This window comes from Pseudonaja textilis, chromosome 6 (assembly GCF_049901715.1).
Source record: "Pseudonaja textilis isolate UNSWEBS1 chromosome 6, rPseTex1.2, whole genome shotgun sequence".
NCBI classification, from domain to species: Eukaryota; Metazoa; Chordata; class Lepidosauria; order Squamata; family Elapidae; genus Pseudonaja; species Pseudonaja textilis.
In genome coordinates, this window is record NC_141995.1 from 21,956,904 (window position 1) to 21,975,751 (window position 18,848).

The 18,848-nt window shown below is 36.8% G+C and overlaps 1 protein-coding gene across 7 annotated transcripts in view; it reads right to left on the minus strand.

Annotated features, from left to right (window-relative positions):
• TRIM2 (tripartite motif containing 2) overlaps positions 1 to 18,848 on the minus strand; it is a 57,561-nt gene that overhangs the window by 33,208 nt on the left and 5,505 nt on the right. For 3 of the 7 annotated variants that reach the window (XM_026698157.2, XM_026698159.2, XM_087936012.1), the window contains exon 2: positions 231 to 412. In XM_026698157.2, coding sequence (XP_026553942.1) covers positions 231 to 364 — 134 coding nt within the window. In that variant the 5' untranslated portion in view covers positions 365 to 412. Of the gene's footprint in view, positions 1 to 230; positions 413 to 4,522; positions 4,545 to 18,581; positions 18,706 to 18,848 lie in introns of those variants that run through there. The other 4 variants (XM_087936010.1, XM_087936013.1, XM_087936011.1 and 1 more) reach the window with 4 other exon arrangements.

The following is an 18,848-nucleotide window of genomic DNA, read 5'->3' on the forward strand; positions in this document are numbered from 1 at the left end:
AGGGACAAATGGCATCATGAAAATGCAACAAAAAGGAAAAGATAAAGAGCCAAGGAGCATTTATTCTTTTATTTATTATTACTGTTAGTAATTTTAGGAAAACCTTTCTACCACACCGACCATTTATTATTACTGTATTAAAGGTAAGCCTAAACCCCTGGGAAGTCATTGACATGACAATCCAGGCAGATTCAATGGCTGGATTGACTTAGACACTAAAAAACACTTACCTCTCACAAAAAGTATGCAGGCATGGGAGCACTTTGGGATTCTTATAACGGTCCAAGCATATGCTGCAGATCAGAAACTGTTTGTCAATCTGACGCACGACAGGACTTGGGATATTGGAGCCTTCACTGGCCATCCTAGACCATTGACATATGGATCTTGCTCTTTTTCACCCTGCACACTGCTGAAATGTTTTAAAAAATGACAAGGTGTTTAAAATTAAAGAAATATGTAACTCCCACTGACAATAAACCTCTTTATCCTGACTAAATGTAATTATTTACTGCAACGTGGGGCATATTTGTTCTTTTTTGCCCTTAGAAATAAGGCAGCACACTACTGTACTATTCGTTTATCAAAAATCTGGGCAGTTGCTAATCACTGCATTACATTAAAGCAATCTCAGAGTAGCCTGCATAAAGAGAAGGGATCCTAAGCAATTTTCCCTCCAGAAATATAGAAATTTTGTTTTTAAAAAAGTCAAAATATAGATTGCCTCAGTACCAGAAAAAGTACATGAAATAACATATCGGAATAAAAGGGTAACCCATTCACTTAAATACAAATATCAGCATCTATAATGTGAACTATCTAGTACTTTAGATGCTACCTTAGTCGCTATCGGTTTGGTGGGTGATCGCACATGTGCAATTGTGCGCCCCTAGCGCATGCGCATCTAACAAGCCAATCAGCTGAGAAGATGAAGAAACAAAAAGCTAGGAGAGTCCCTCCCACCCTCCCATGCATTTTTCAGTCTTTTATCCTCTCAGCTGATTTTCAGAGGCTTTTTTCCTCCTCTCAGCTACTACCAGTTGGCTGAACTGGTAGCATACCACTACTGGAACTATCAGCAACAACCCTATAAAGAAGTTGTGCCGGTGTCTAAAACTAGCAAGAGGATTTATATAGCACCTTCCAGTAACTTCTTAAAGCAGCTACTCTCAAAAGAATCACTTGGTTTTCCTTGGTAGTCCTTCAAATGAAGGATGTGGCTTCCAAAGCTATGGAAGGCTCTTTCTAGGCATATGTGCTTGCAGTCATCTGAGAAATTAGGAAAAATCAGATCTGTTTATCCAGGTTTTTAATGTTGTTTAATTTTATTGATTTAATTTTAATACTTGCAAATAGTAATCATACATGCAGAAATATAAACTTAGTACTAAATGTGGATCTTTGGTTGTTGGGTTTTCTCGCGTGATTCAAAGTATCTAGGCAACGTTTGATGAAGTCTCATTCATCATCATCAGGCCTCTGTCTTTGGCTCTTGCTTTTCAGTGATTCACTCTGAAAAGCAAGAGCCAAAGACAGAGGCCTGATGATGATGAATGAGACTTCATCGAACGCGTTGCCTAGATACTTTGAATCTTACGTGAGAAACCCAACAACCAAAGATCCACATACAACTACCATGAGAACCTCAGAAAACAAATTAGTACTAAATATATATATATACTTGTTCTAAGTTATTATGTTTAATGGAAGAGGAATTGTTGATATTCTAAATGTTTTTTCATTTAGCATAACTTTTTTTAAGTGGGTCCTATTCCAGACTTTTCTAGTATAAGGCTCAAACAATATACAATGTCCTATATTGTTTTAACTTAGCCACAATCGCCCTTTTGTGAGTGATTATTTCTCAATTTGTCAGCTTTGTTTTTAATTTGCTGTATATTTATTCTTTGACTGAATTGTTCCACACCACTGCCGAGTACAATTTTAGTGTAAGAACACTGTTAAAAAAGAACAGGTTGATAGAACAGGTTGCTTAGTACCTGGTAAATACATCTTTGTATTCTTTATCTTAGATAAATATATGAATCCAGCAATTCTCCAGTACTCAGTATCCACCAACAATGGCAAGGGAACGTTGAGCAACATGAGAACAGGTGACCCAGAATATTCTAAAAGTAGACCCCACATGTGTTTTTCAATTAAACTGGTTAGTTTTTTTTAAAAAAAAGCCAATGTATTTGTCTAAGACAAAACTCAGAGCAATTAGAAATTTTTGCTTTTGGAGTTTTTGTTTTAGGATTGCATGAAATCATTATGAAAGCACTCCCTTTGGGAAAAAAATATCTTAAGATACTCATTCCTTTAATGTTCATTGATAAAGAATACAAAGAAACTACACTAAAATATACCAGTGCTAGTTTTGACCGAATAATTCAATTCTGGGTTTATATGATATCTTATTCCTTCTGAATGAGCTTTTATTATGTATTATTCCAAGTAGAAGTTTACAAGCAGTCCTCACTTAATGGTAATTGGACCTTCTGTCGCTAAATGATGTGGCTGTAAAGTGCAATGCCATGTGACTGCATCACTTAGCAAACAGTAGTCCTAGCAGTGCCCAATGCTATTCTTAAGCAAGGTCCACTGGTCATTAAGTTGAGGACCCACTCACAATGTCTGGCTGGCTTCCAGCAATCATGTCAGCGAGGAAGCTGGCAGGAAGTTTAATCCCCAGATTGTTCAAGCAGGCTAGAAGGCAGGTAAGTGGGTGCTGCTAGGTGAGACGCAAATGCAGTGGCATGCACGATTTTGGGAATGGGGCAGATACTGCCGGATGAGGGGGGCAGACTAGAGCGAATTTTTACCTTCTTTACTGACTTCCCCACTGACTTTGCTTGTGGGAAGAAGGCAGGTATAATGACCATAATTAAATGTGATCGTGATCACATGATCAGGGTGAAGTGATGGCTGAAACTTTGAGGACTAGTCCTAAGTACCACTCAGTGATGTCACAACTTTGAATGGTCACTGATTAAGGGCTACCTGCTAGCATGCCTGTTATCAATAAATAACTTTTACCCATGGGACTATACTACAGTTATGACTAAGTGACTAATACTGTAATTGCATTCATCCAATCCTACAAATCTGATTGTAAGAATAAACCATGTCCTTAAACAATTATTTCTTTCTTAATATGTAAAATTTAACGCATTCTTTCATTTTAGAATCAAATCATAGTTTGTTTTGAATGGTTTAACTACAGTTTGAGATGTGACTTGGAAGACTTGAATATAATTGATGTGTTTGAAAAAATAATGCATATCTCCATGTTCCAAAGCCTTATGCCACAATGATTTCTTACTGAGCTTATATTTTGTAAAAGTGTACCTTTAAGATCATAATCTTTTATATTTAGGGTATTATACTTTTAATTTTTGAATATCCAACAACTGTACGATCACATCATAAATAATTCTGAAAATAATCTGTTTCTTACAAACTGCAAGCAAACTCCTTTTACATTTAAAAAGGAGAGAGAAAATGAAATTTTACAATTTTGTATAAATACCAGCTATCCTTAAATAAAGCTGTTAAATTATAAAAAAAAATTGTTAACCCAATTCTAGAGTACAGCCTTCAAAACAATGTATCTCTTGATAAGGATCTAATGTTAGCATTAAAATCACTTCAGAAAACGACATCATGTTTTTGCTTTAAATGAATACTTCATCAAAATAGCTTTAATACACAGAAAGAATACGTGTATAAAAAGCTGGTGACTATGATGCAAGAATCCCTATATAAATATTGTTTTGTTAATAATGACAAAGAAAGAAATTGTGTGGATGTGCCACACCCATCTGGAACAGGAGATACAATGAAGACCCAAGTAATTATTATGTATAAATTTCAGCAAAATGTATTATATATGTTAGAATGATTATTCTACCAAGTGAAACAAAACCCATAGAAATAATAGCTTTGCCTGTTCAAACTGCACAGCATTTTCAAATAAAAGCTGGGCTCCGCCCAACTAGTGCTGCTTTTAAGCTTTCAGAGAGAAAACTAAACCAACAATACAGATCAATGATTCACAAAACTCAGGTTCTAAACCACATATTTATGCATGAATAGGTTTCCAGAAGCAACATTTACAATATAATTGTCAAATGTCTAGGCAAATACAAGATTTTTACAATTTGAACAGTGGTTCAAAATCAGGTAGAATTCCACAAATGTACCACTCTGACTACTATTACTTGATGGGGAAAAAACCCCTATCAAATCAATAGATTTTCTTTCCAGAAATATTATGAACCCATGAGTAAAATATAAATGATTTCTAAGAAAACAGTTCTAAGCATCTTCAGACACAGGTGTTTCTTCCTTCTAGAAATATTTTTCCACATTGCTTTTAATCACTATAGCCCATATTTTGTTTAAAGAACACATAACTATAAACCATGCAGTATTATTTTTAAACACAATAGGAATATATAAGGGGGGAGGGAGGGAGGGAAGCATGCTAGCTGAATAACCATAAATGCTCAAGACATACCCATCTTCATGAAAAACTGAGCTTAATCAATGCAATACCAAGTTAAGAAATCTTTTCCAGGATGCAGTTGTCTCTTGCAGTCGTCCAAAAGAGCCAATCATAATTACAATAATATATTAGAGTTTAAAAGTCTCACGTTTAAAGCTGTTAGAAATTTGCTATGTCTGTAATCATTATTGAAGATGCAGCCTATTTCCTGCTTCAGATAGCAATGCTCCATTCCAGGGAGAAAATTAATGAAAAAAGGAGGCCCAGTCAAGCTCTCTTTCTCTTTCTCTCTCTTTTCCTCCTCTTCAGGTCAAGAACCAAGTGGGAAACCCCTAAAGGATTTCAGCCAATCAATTTTTATTTAGTGCATCTTTCTCACTCAATCTGTGCTGAAAGACTGCAGCAAATGGTGAAAGGGATTGTGGGATACAGCTGCAGCATAGAACTGCAATGAGATTTGCTGGGTGGATTTCTTTCTTTCTTTTTGCTTTTCCTTCCCTAGTCAGCAATCAGCTGTTTCAATCTCAGTGCTGGCCTGCAGAATTTGAATACAAATTAGCAGGCAGGAGCAGCAACTAGACTCTCTTTGAAGTAATAAACAAAGTATCAGTCTAATAGTAAAGATCCCAGCACATGGAATAAAACATCCCTGATCTAAGAAAACAGTATTAATAATGCTGAAATAGTGAGCAAATCTCTATTCTGTTCCCTACTTTTGTTTTGATAAACCTCTCAGATAAATCTCCTGTTTAATATGGTAACTCAAAATCCCAGGGCATACAGTGAATGAGATCAATTCTCCCAGCCCGATCGATCTAGACAGAGTTGCCAAACTCGAGGCCCACAGGCTAGATGCATCACCTGCTGGCCACGCCCATGCCATTTAATGAATGGGGGGAAATCACATATCACATGACGACATGAGTTCGACACCCCTGATCTAGACAAGGATGGAAATAGTTTGCCATAGCCTTCAGACTTCCTTATCTAGGTTCCCGCTCTGGGATTTTCCAGGTCTGGCCCTGCTTAGCTTCCAAGTACAAGTAATGGCCAACTACAATAGCTCCTGCCAATTGCTGAGACTTTCAGATGATATCATCAAATTATTTTGGACAGTGAAAAGCTAAGCACATTGCATAGACCACTACTAAATCCGAAACAGCTTTAAAACAGCTATTATTTATAATAAATAAAAAAACTAAGTTCTAATATTTGCTGAATCAACTGATTCAGAGAAAGACCTGTCAGAGTGGTGATGGATTTATTTTTAAAAAAGGACTTGAGCCAAACTTGACTCGTAGCTGCTGACTGTGTCTATTCTGAAATGATTTGCTACTACTAAACAGCAAAGTAAACAGTAATGGATCATGCCAAGTATTTCCTAGTCGAACCACAGACAACTACAATGATCTAACACATATCGATGTTACAGAAGACAACGTTGAAAAAGCACTACGCAATCTAAAACCATCTCTATCTATTGGACCGGACGGAATATGTACCTACTTTCTTTAAAAAGCTATCCACTGCCATAGCCAAACCTCTAAGCATAATCTTTGAAAAATCTTTCAGGACCAGCTCCTTGCCAAAACTATGGTCACAAGCCACGGTTATCCCCATCTTCAAAAAGGGAGACCCCAGCCTAGTTGAAAATTACAGACCAATCTCTTTATGATGTGTCACCTGTAAAGTCACGGAATCAATTATTAACCAAGCCATCATCCTCCACTTAGAGACAAACAATCTACTCTCTAATAAACAATTTGGTTTTAGGAAAAAACTATCATGTAATCTGCAACTCTTACACTGCAAAAACATATGGACAACACAACTCGATCAGGGCAAAGCAATAGACGCAATCTACATAGACTTCTGTAAAGCCTTTGATTCAGTGGTACACGACAAACTACTCCTAAAACTAAAATCTTATGGTATCTCTGGACACCTGCATAACTGGATAGAAGCATTCCTGTCAAACAGACAACAAATGGTCAAAATTGGGAGTGCCCTACCAAATTCTGTACCTGTCAACAGTAGTGTCCCCCAAGACAGTGTTCTAGGACCAACTCTTTTCATACTCTACATAAATGACCTCTGTGATCATATCAAGAGCAACTGTACATCATCAAGAGCACTGATGATGTAAAGCTATTCAACACCACAGACAATACTGCTACCCTTCAAAAAGACCTTGACTATGTATCAGAATGGTCAAACAAATGGCAACTTCAAATCTCAACAAATAAATGCTCTGTCTTACATATTGGCAAAAAAAATCAGAAAATAAAATACAGGCTGAATAGTCAAAACCTTGCTGACGATCCAAACTCCGTCAAGGATCTTGGAGTACTTATCTCTAATGACCCACTGCTAGAGCCCACTGTAACTACATAGCCAAAAAGGCACCTAATCTTACGTAGCTTTTTCTCTGGTAATATATCCTAATAACTAGAGCATACAAAGAATTTGCTAGACCAATACTTGAATACAACTGATCAGTCTGGAACCCACATTATGTATCTGATATTAACACAGTTGAGAAAGTCCAAAAATATTTCACAAGAAGAGTTCTCCACTCCTCTACTTGTTGCAGAATACCTTATGCCACCAGACTCAAAATTCTAGACCTAGAAAACCTAGAATTATGCTGCCTTCGGTCCGATCTAAGTATAGTATATAAAATCATACACTGCAATGTCCTGTCAATGAATACTTCAGCTTCAACCATAACAACACAAGAGCAAACAATAGATACAAACTCAAGGTTAATCGCACCTAATTTGATTGCAGGAAATAGACTTCAGCAACAGAGTGGTCAATGTCTGGAATACTCTACCTGACTCTGTGGTTTCTCCCCCAAACCCCAAAAACTTTAACCTTAGAGTGTCTACTATTGACTTCAACCCTTTCCTAAGAGGTCTATAGGGGGCATGCATAAGCTCACCAATGTGCCTACCATCCCTGTCCTATTGTTTCTTTTTTTTTTCTTATATGTATTCATGTATTCATAACTATGTTTTTACTTATACCTATTATCTTGTAAGCAATTGACAAAAACAAATAAATAAATTAAATAAAATACTTTCTTCTGGATTGTTTTAAAATTTCTGAATAAAGTCAGCTAGCAAGTTTGCATATTGCACTATGCCATGGTATCAGTTGTAAATCATGATTGTGGCTTAAAATCATATATTAAACCATCATTTCATAATATATGAATCTTAACAGCATGCAGCATCAATAAAAAAAACGGTTTATGTGGAAAACTAGTAAAACAAAATATCCAGTGTCATAAACAGTATGATGGGGGAACATTTTTAGAGAGAAAGGGTATAGATCAGGCTTGTCCAACCTGCGGCCCAAGGGCCACATGCGGCCCAGGTCACCTTATAATGCGGCCCAGTGCCCACCCCAACCTTTGTGCCAGAGCCAGTGAGGAGGAGGAGGAGAAGCAGGCGCGAGGCAGGGCGAGGCGAGCGCCAGGCCAAGCAGCAACAGAAAAAGGCGCCGTCAGAGCGCCACCTCCTGCTGTTGCCACCACCACCATCGCCGCCGCTTCTGCCCCGCTGCCACTTCTGCCCCTGCCGTCGCTGCCACTTCTGCCCCCGCCGCCTCCGCTTCTGCCCCCGCCACCACTGCTGCTTCTGCCCCCGTCGCCACTGCCCCCGCCGCTGCTGCTGCTTCTGCCTTCCAGTCCTGCCTCATCCAGCCGGGCCATTTGCAGGAGGAGAGGTAGGTGCGAGGCGGCGAGCTTCCCCGCAAAATTTGGCCGGAAAATAAACCATGATAAAAAACCGTGATAAAAAAACTGTGATAAAAATAAATAATTTTAATAAATAATTAATAATAAAAACATCTCACTAACTTCATTTCCAAATAAATTTAATATGTTAACTATGTTTTCTATGGTTTTTTTGGATGATCAGGTATTGTTACTGTTATTTTATTTTATGTGCGGCCCAAACGAAATTTTCATCTTCTAATGTGGCCCAGGGAAGGTGAAAGGTTGGACACCCCTGATTTAAATGCTTTGTCTAGAAGTACTTTTGATGTTCTAATATAAAACAGGTAATATTTCTTTAACTCTTCTTTCATCTAGGCACTGCTTCCAATAGAGATAATCGCCCTTACTCTTTCCCTTTTTCCATGAGTGCCATATTAATATCGTGCACGAGTGTCAAAAACTCACAGTGTCACATTGCTGTCATGTGATGTTTTGTGAAGTTTTTCCCATTTGCAGAGCTGGGGTGGCTGTGGTCTACGTATGATGTATCCAGTCCGTGGGCCACCATTTTGACAGCTCTGATATTGTGTTACCTGACCCTAACTGTTTGTATCCCAATTCTTTCTCTGTATTTTTCTCTCTGTGTCTCTCTATTGCACAATGTTGTGGAAAAGTTTTTTTTTTAATACTAAATTTTTCATCTCTGAAATAGTATTATACTAAATTATTAAATAATGAAGCAGTATATGATAAGAAATATAGTAAGCCCCTAAGAAAAAATATCCTGCAGAACCACAATGCAGACAAGATTTGCTGAATTATTTCAGGCAGAATAAAAAATAATTATACCAATACATTGGAAGAAACTATTCAGCTCTAGGCGAGAAGGACAGAAAATAAGTTTAATAAATAAATAAAAAGAAAGCAGTCATGTGACATCTTGCTTTATAACCATTTTAGCAATATAAATGCTGGTTCCAAGGGCGTTCATAACTCAAGGACTTCCTATAAAGCATGGAAGAAGGTGATAGGTTGTACATGCAGACAAGTATCTCCACATAGGCTCACTGGGAAATATGGTACAAGTCATATGATTTCTGGAAGCAGCACAAGCCAGGATAGGGAAAACAGGCTGATACTCAACTCAAGCAAGATGTAGAAATTGTTGATCCAGAGGGACAACAGTATTTTTGGCTCTTAATGGGATTCATTTCCAGAATGATCTGAAATGAAATGTTCTCCTGGACTCAAGGTTCCTACTCAAATATAAGTGAAAACTGTGACCAAAAGGAATTTTGCCTAGCTTTGATTAGTTCCCCAGCTACAGCCTGGAGCAGAATGAACCGGATATAAGTTATTCATGACCTGCCTTCTTAATTGGATTATAATTTGCTGTACATGAGGATATACACGAACATTACCCACAAACTTCAGCTAATCCAGAATGTAGCAAGATTACACTACTACCACGAGAGCTGCACCATTTACCACTGGGTTTCCAAGTGCAATTCAAGCTGCTAGTTGCTACGTATAATACTCTCTATGGATTGAGATCTGAGTATCACTGACATTCACAGAGTATCTACTTAGGGTGCCCATATCAGGAGTTGTGGTATAAGGTGATCCAATAGTGGGCCTTTTCTGCAACAGCTTCCCTCTGGAATAGTTTACTCTCTAAAGCAGGGGTGTCAAACTCACAGCCTGTAGGCCAAACCTGTCACACACTGGCCACGCCCATGCCCGGTTTAGCGAAGAGGAAAAAAAGTCACAATATGTCATGCAACGATGCTGTGATGATGCGAGTTTGACAGCCCTGCTCTAAAGCATAAATATCTGTGAGTCTCAAGACCACCTCAAAGTAGGTAAAAATATCAATTGTATGGTTTTTGAGGATTAATGGTACCCAAAAACTCCATATTCCATAATTGTAGCTTTTTATGTTTGGATTTGGATTTTTATTTGGATTTTTGTGTTTACTATTTTTTCATTGTTAATATCCTTGTAATGCAAAGAAAAACCCCCAACCTTGAGTACAATAGCCCAGAAAAAGATATTTCACTATCCAACTATAGATTACACATAATACTTAATTTATCAGAACAGTCATTACTAATATCCTTGTATAAACTTTTCAGATATGATAAAAATATAATTCCTCTCAGAAGTCAGTATTGTTATTTCATTAGTAAATTTTTTCCAAACTACCATTTCATCATACCTTTACCATACCAATTAGTCAACAATAGGCTATATAAAAATTTCCAATTTTCAGTAATTTGGGGATAAGAATGCTATAACATTTTTTTAAAAAGTTCAGAATTATCTTTCTTAAAAGTATATAAAAATCCAATTTTTAATGTATTCTACTTTTCTGAGATTATTAAATTATGTTATTTCACACTACATTTCAAAAATAATAAAAATATTCCTAACAATTCTTGAATTAGTTCATTCAGATTTTTTAAAAAGAGGCAGTAACTAAAAAAACTAGCAGAAAAGAATAATAGAGGCCTCAAAAGAAAAACCATGTACAGGTTAAAAAAATATATCTGAAAACTATGTTACTGTGATTATAGTTCTTTATTTCTCAATTTAGTTTGTCCATAACAAACTTTTAATGAACTTTTCTATCACTTTTTGTCTCAATATAACAAAGCACTAAGTTTTTTTGTTTGAAAATTCACCAAGGAATAAAAAAATTAGACAGGAAATTCCAAAACTAACTGCATTATTTACATATCTGAGATTAACTTTGCTCTTAATTTATCAATATAGTATTTGGTTTCCTCTGTACCACATAAGAGAGAATAGGAGACTTACGCAAAATCCATTCTTTGCTCATTTATTGCATCTAGTATAATAATATGGTGTATTACATTAGTGTTTCTAGAAGCTTTGACCCATTAGGGATCATTATTTCAAAAAACTAAAATGCCTAATTATATAAATAAAGGTATTAAAATTGTAAAAACAACAAATGCTATTAACTTTATTTGACTCATAAACATCCCCTTATAGTTATTAAACATAATCTAACACTAAATCTATGGTTACTTAAGAGACCTTTATATGAATAGAAGTGAGCCAAATTAGTAGTTGAATTTGTGAGTTCTTATTCCTTAACATCTTCATATCCTTTATATTTGTCAATAATGTATTAAATTTGTGGCTATATAAATGTGCATCTAATCAACAAGTGTGCAACATACTGTGTTTAATTGGGATTTTCAGTGAGATGGTGATCATATGTCAGCTCCATCACTTATTCTAAAAATATTTGGTAGGAGCTTTTTAATTTTAACTGAAGCAGACAACGTTGGTATCAGCTGTGCTTTGATTTCAACAAGCTATGTTTATTGCAGGAAGTGCAGTATACTGATAACAAAGAATGTAAACTAAAGATAGACTTCCAAGCATATTATCTCTACTGTTTTTAATTTAGTACAAAAACATAGGGGAACAAATTGTGATAAATGCAATGGAATGAACTACTGAATAATACTTATTATTGTACAGTTAGGCTCAAATGCTAAAATGCTATTACAACTGTCACTCAAGCCATTGTTTGGGACCCAATTGTATTAATTTATATCCTACAACCTTTATTATGTTTACAATCCTACAAATTACTACCGTCATTAAATGAATCATGCAGTTATTAAATGAACCTGGATCTTTCACTGACTTTACTTGTCACAAGCCCCCTAGGAAGGTCCCAAATGGAGATCACATGACCCTCCCCTCTGCATACTGTAACTATTCTAAATATCGTTTCCCCAAAAATATGACCTACCCTGAAAGTAAGTCCTAGCTTGATTTTTACACGTGCACCCAATATAGGCCCTACCCTCAAAATAAATATCAAGTTCCTGCCCAGTCCAGAGTGGAGGGGTAAAAATTAAGCTAGGGTGGGGATGGGGGAGTGGAGCTGCCCTACTACTTACCTTTGGACAGCTGTAGCCAGACCTCGCACACCCTGACACCTGCCTTGCCAGCCCATTTCTTCTGCAGCTGGCAAGGCTGGCAGAAGGCTTTCCTAAGGGCCTTTGTAGCTGATAACAAAGCTCCAGATCTACCTAGAGCTCTGTTATCGGCTGCAGATGCCTTCAGGAAAGCCTTGCTGAAGTCCTCTGAAGTCCTCTGACAGAGAAAAGGAGGCCGGGAGTGACGCGTGCAAGTGAGGTTAGTCAGTGGATGACATCCCCTGAAAATAAGACCTGTGTAAGGCACCCAGAAAGTATCCATGATATCAACCACTCCGAGATATTTTCTCTCCGATTTATTTAGAAACAGATCTGGCATGTCAAAGGCAATTACCCAAAGTGAAATTATTTTCAGGCATTACACAGAATCCACCTTCTCTCCTCCCTTCTCTCCTCCCACTTCTACACTTCATAAATCACAAGAGCCAATTAACTGCAACTGGAATTTCTTAATATGACCTACAGAATAACCTTGAACTTTTCAACTCCTCCACCCCTCCCCCAAAATGTGACAGCTGAATTTTAAAGCTGACAACCTGGTGCCTTTTTTCGGTGGCAAAAAAATATAAGACAGGGTCTTGTTTTCAGGGAAACACAGTACATGCTCACTGCCAAGTACCCAAGTTCTGATCACATGACAGTGGGGCTGCTGCAATGCTGTAAATATGAGGATTAGTCATTGTAACTTTTTACAATGCCATTGTAGCTTTGGATAGTTGCTAAATAAATGGCCGTAAGTCGAGAACTACTTGCAAGGGCAACAATATGCCTCCAATTTTTGACTTAAGTTCCCATCAGCCTATGTTGGTATAGATACAGGTTGGAAGGTACTAAGATGCTTATCTCGGCCTTACTCTGAAGATAATCCAAGTTACTAAGAGTTTGTATTTTGGGGGGCAATCTATTTATAAACTATAGTAATATGCAAAAATGAGTTAATGAAAGTTTCTTTTAAAAAATAAAATTCTGATCTATTCTAGCCATACAAAATATTTTTTATCCTTCATTTGTTTCTTCTGACCTCACATAGGGCAAAACTCTGTCTCCCCCACCCAAAAAGCCAGCCATTGAAGGAGTGACGTTTTGCTGTCCTTCTCTGCATCTCATATTTCACACTCACAACCCAGCAGAATTACTGTCAGAAATCTCAACAGAAGTGTTTTTTTAACACTTTCAAATAAGGCATCTTGGTGAAAATTAATGCAAAAAACTTCTATAGCGTTTAGAAAAGCTCTGGCAAAAGAAGATTAACTATATCACTTTCAAATACAAGCAGCAAAAGATTTTAAAAAATTCTTTATCATAAGCAATGAAGCTGTAAGACTTCATGTAATACCTATTTTTTCTGCTTGAACACATGCTAATAATGTAAAACGAGAAAATTAAGCAATGAATATAACTGAACATGTTTAACTGAAAGTGATATTGTATTTTATCTTTCAAACCATTGATATATATATTTTTAAACCAAACAGAGAAACACAGATATACATTCTATATACTGTAGATCAGGAGTGTCAAACTCTATTTTATTGAGGGTCACATGTGGGTTGGGTTTGACCTCAGGGGACCAGGGAGGCATGGCTAGGGGAGCACGGCCAGCTCACTTGTAGAAGCTCTGTTTTCAGCCGCGGTGGCTTTCTGCAGCCCTCTGCCAGTGAAAACAGAGCTCAGGCAGGGTGCGTGTGGCCCACCCTTGCTCCATTTTGGGCTACAACGGCCTCCTGCAGCCAGTGAAAATAAAGCTCGGGGAGGCTGTCACAGCCAAAAATGGAGCCTGGGAGAGCGTTCCCAACCTCCATTTTTTGCTGGCAGAGGGACCGCATGCCAGTCTTTCACTGTTTCCAGGGTAGGCCCACAGACCAGATCTAAGCACCCTGTGTGTCAGCCTTGGAAGCCATTTTTTTTTTCCTTTGTAGCTTTGAGGCTGCCATATTTAGTGCCTGGAAAATTGGGAAAGGTGATTGCAAGAAGTGGTGGAAGATTAGCCACAACAATGTCCCAGGTTCATATGATCACCTTTTGTGACCTTCTGACAAGCAAAGTCAATGGGCAAGCCAGATTCCCTTAACTGTTACTAATTTAACAATGCCAGTGATTCACCTAACAAATGTGGCAAGAAAAGTCGTAAAATGGGGTAAAATTCACTTAACAAATGTCTCACTTAGCAACATAAAGTTTGGGCTCAATTGTGGTTGTAAATTGAGGACCTCCTGTAAATCTCACCAAGAAAGTCAAAAAAATATCCTGTGAAATCAATGCTGAACCAGACTGAGCACACTGCATACACCACTTTCTTTTAGATTTCTCAAATTATTATTGAAATGACTGAAATTTAAAGTAAAAGCTAAATCCTGCATCCGCCCAGTTGATCTTATATACAGGACTATTCCACATTGCAGCCAAAGCAGCCTCTCTTCCATGATACATGTGTTTCTTAAGGCTACTTCATAAAATCCACTTCTGAATTGCGGTGAGGTTGCCACAGGGCTGGACTAGTCCTTAGTTCAATTATGCTCACAGCAATGCCTGTTGGTTCTTCTCCTGTTGGCTCCTAAGTGGATCAGTGCACTGGTGCCAGCTTTTCCTTTTAGGATCTGTTTCCTCTTTACTACTCTGACGACTTTCCTTTGCTTTTCTAGATGTTGGTACACATAGCCCCTTTTCTTACATATTACTCTTTGACACTAAAGCAGATCTAAGTTTTTTTAAAATCAAAGCAATCAACGATGGCTCTTTCTATACCACTTTGTAAATCCAAAGAATGGCTGCCACTTGAAAATGTCCCATGTTGTAGCTTAAAAATTAAGAAAAAGGAAAGGAAAGTTTGCTCAATTGTAGACAGGATGTAGAAAAGCAAGCGGAATATGTTTTCCCCAGCCTAGAGAGAAACTAAAAAATGCCCACAGGAAGATGAAAGGGTTGAATGGAGCATGAGCTTCTTGGGTTGGAAATATTTCATTATCATAACAGCTATCATGGGATTAACTGCCAACCAGCTGTACACAGCTAGGCTAGGAAGGGGGAATGCCAGGCACTATGGCCAATTGGAGCAGGAACTGTTAATAAATAGAAAGAAGTGTTAAAAACCATCTGGTATGAAAGATAGCTCATGTCAGAAAGCACAAAGTTTGAAGCAGAGCTAGAAACCGGGTGTATGGGATAAACTTGACATGGGCTAGGAGGAGTAACAGTGTAATATTACCCATCAGTGAAAATCTGTCTGCTGTATTGTGTAATCATGAAAAGAATAAAGCATGCAAATGATGCATCAGATCCTTAGTATATCTCACAATTCACTGGAATTACAATTGCTGTCTGATATGGCGTGAAGACTGTCAGAGGCGGAACTCTCTGTTAAAATATTCAAGAAGGCATGAAATGTAACACCCCATGCCCCCGTTCTGTAGAATTTAGCCACAAAAGGAGCCAGTCCCCAATTAGGTGTATATGCAGAAGTATGAAAGCAATCAAGTAAGCTACACAGGATCATTAGGGGCTTCTGATTTCCAGGTGGTTGCCTTTAATGTAAAAGGCAGATCGGAAACTGGAAAAATTATCACAGATGGTACAATGCAAAAAATAAGCTGAATTAAATGAGCTGGCATTTGTACTATCCTGATTTTGTCTTACATTTAGCAGGCATACATCATTACAAAACAGCTTGTTCAGATGAAGGATTTATAACAAAATTTTATTTTACTGTACGAACATCAGCAATTATCAGTCAATTTTTTTAAAGTATCATTAATGTCACACACTAAGCTACAAGTAAGAATATTTAGCTTTGTATTTTTACATACTCTATATCAGGTCTGTTGACACTAATCAGCAGACTTTCCCAACCTCATCACCTACTAGATATGTAAAATTACAATTCCCCACATTTGTAGCCTGCATTACATGGTTTTCAACTATTTTGCATTATTTAAAACATAGAAAGCTAAAATTCTGAGAATTATCCAAGAGCAAAGAACTCAAGTTAGAAAACAGATGTCAGAATATTTGGGAGCTTTTCTTATTCATCTTTGACAGACATTGGGGAAGAGTACCAAACTGAGAACTTAAATTTGTATTGAATGGTGATGGCTCTTGAAGATTTTATACAACAGCCTTTCTCAATCCTGCCTAGAAATTCCAGGAACTGAATCTGAAACTTCTGTATACTTAGTTTCTGTTCTGTGCCACTAAAACTCTACCTTGCTGAACTTATATCCTGCTTTTCACAATAAACAGCCAAATGCTATTGGAATCCTATAATCAGAAAGTTTCAGGTCCTACAATTATTGGTTTTGTACAGCTGTAGCCAACACCATTATCAATATTTTTAGATACGATACCTGCATTTCAAGTATCAGAGCATGGAGCCTATGGTACATGTCTTTGTATCTTAAAAAATGATAAAAGGACATGTTCCAAGCAGCACATCCTAATTACATCTAGTCCCATTTAAATTCCCCAATGTTCTGGAGTGGCCTTAAATGAGAGGTATTCTGGGAAACTAAACGGCACAGTAGGGCACTGCTATTGTAAAAGCAGTTACTTTAGTGTGCCAATGCTATCAGAGTAGCTTCAGATTGCCCATGAAAAGTTTATTGTGCAGCCTAATATGCTTCAGATCCCATGTCCCTTATTAAGGGCAATTAAAACTGCTTTATTTCTGGTTAGAAATAAAAGCCAAATAAATTGTGAACAGTCAGTAAAATGGAAGACGTGTTCAATGCCCTTGAATATAAACCTAGGGTCTAGTGCTTCTCTGGGACTTTGAAAATCTTCTCTCTGTTCTAATTTTGATTATATGTCATCATCTCAGCCTGATTTATTAAGTGACAGTGTCACATGGACTGTGGAAATTATTCGCAAGATAATATATTGTTGCCAAATATATTCTTAATGAATTTGTCATTTTTTAAAGTAATGTTCTATTTCAACGTACATACTATATGTTCTTTCACAAAAATATATGGCTTTAGTTCAGTTTGCAAAATGCATAGCTTTGTACGTTTAATAAAAATTCCAGAACTTGGATGTAACCACCTCTAATAAATTATAATAGTTAGAGAAGAGGGAGTGCTGAAGGCATTATTAGAGGAAAATTAATATGGTTAATTTGCTTTACTTCTGGAGGAAACAAGAGAAAGTGTTTTTTTAAAGCACAAGTTGTGTTCTTTGGAAATACGAATTCATTTTCCACTAAATCCTTCCCCATACAGAAAAGCCATGTTTTGATGCTGCAGCAAACATGTTGTATAGAACGTCAGGAAATACAAGTGTTTCCTTATCTCCCTTTCTACAGGCCTTTGGGCTTTATATAAGCTGCATATGTTTGTGGAGATAGGGATGAGTTTGAGGTGATGGTGAAGCCAGTTTTTGCACTTCAATTCATGTGCTTAGACTCATATAGACTTGAATACACTTTCAGCTCAATATTACATGGTACAATTCTAAATCAGTGGTGTATATTTCATCTCTGGGTAGTAAATTAACCTTATATATTGAGTCAATCTGGGAATTTGGTTTTCATAAACTATAAAAAACACTTAATCTAGATTTGAGGGATTATCCATTTTCTAATTTACAGTACTATGATCATATATAATTTATATTATTTGTTTTAATAAGATACCTTTTTAAAAAAACAAAATTTTAAGTTTATAAAATGGTTTAATGTTTTCTGTTAACTTTATAACTCTATCAAGAACTCACATTTTGTTTTGTAAAATTATATAAATGTTTTTCTTATTCCAAATGTTTAAGAAAGTTTAACCTCAGAATATTGTTTTGTAAGAATCCAAAAATGTTTCATAAACTTTGAGAGATGAATTAATCTGATATGATATATCATTGACCATTTGATGTTAGAAATACATCATATAATGCCACAGTTAAAGCTCAGTTCCTTTAAAAGGAATATGTTAATTTCTTATCATAATCTATGCCCACATCCTAGCACAGGCACAGAACAATCCTCTGATGTCCTTCTACACATCAATATATTTTCCTTCAAAGGCTTTAGAGAAGTTCCTCATGATCATTTTCATAATTCTTTTTAAATGTTATCTTTAATCACTGTGCCCTATTAAATTTATGTCACTGTTTTTCCTACTGCTTCCCTGCAAGATAATCTCATAGTTGTTTGATGGACATTTTATCAAGCATGTCATTGAACACAAAGTAATATTCTTCTTCCAATTTAAGAGATCCTTCCGGAATAGACCAACAAAAATGTCACAAGGTGCCCAAATCTAGCTTTTAAAATATTTTTAGAATTTTTCCAATTCCAGAAATAAGAAAGAAAGAAGAAAGAAGTAGTGCTGGGGAGTGAGAGAGAAAGAGAGAGAGAGATAATTCAAAGCTTACTTACAGGCATTCCATTATGTCTTTCTAGGGATTGAAATACAGTCTCTTTGGGGGAAAGAGTTTGCTCCAAGCAGCATTCAGACAATTGGTCCCATTATAGCGATCATGAGGCCGAGTTAAAGAGTACCCTTGCAAAAACATAAACAGCTTGTCAGCACAACCAAAGAGGTGGGACTTATTCTCATGGGACAGTTCCAGCCAATGATCAGTCTCTTTGGCAACTGTTTGGTTAAGATATAGTGTTTCGTTCTTAAAAGGAGAGTGGGGGAAT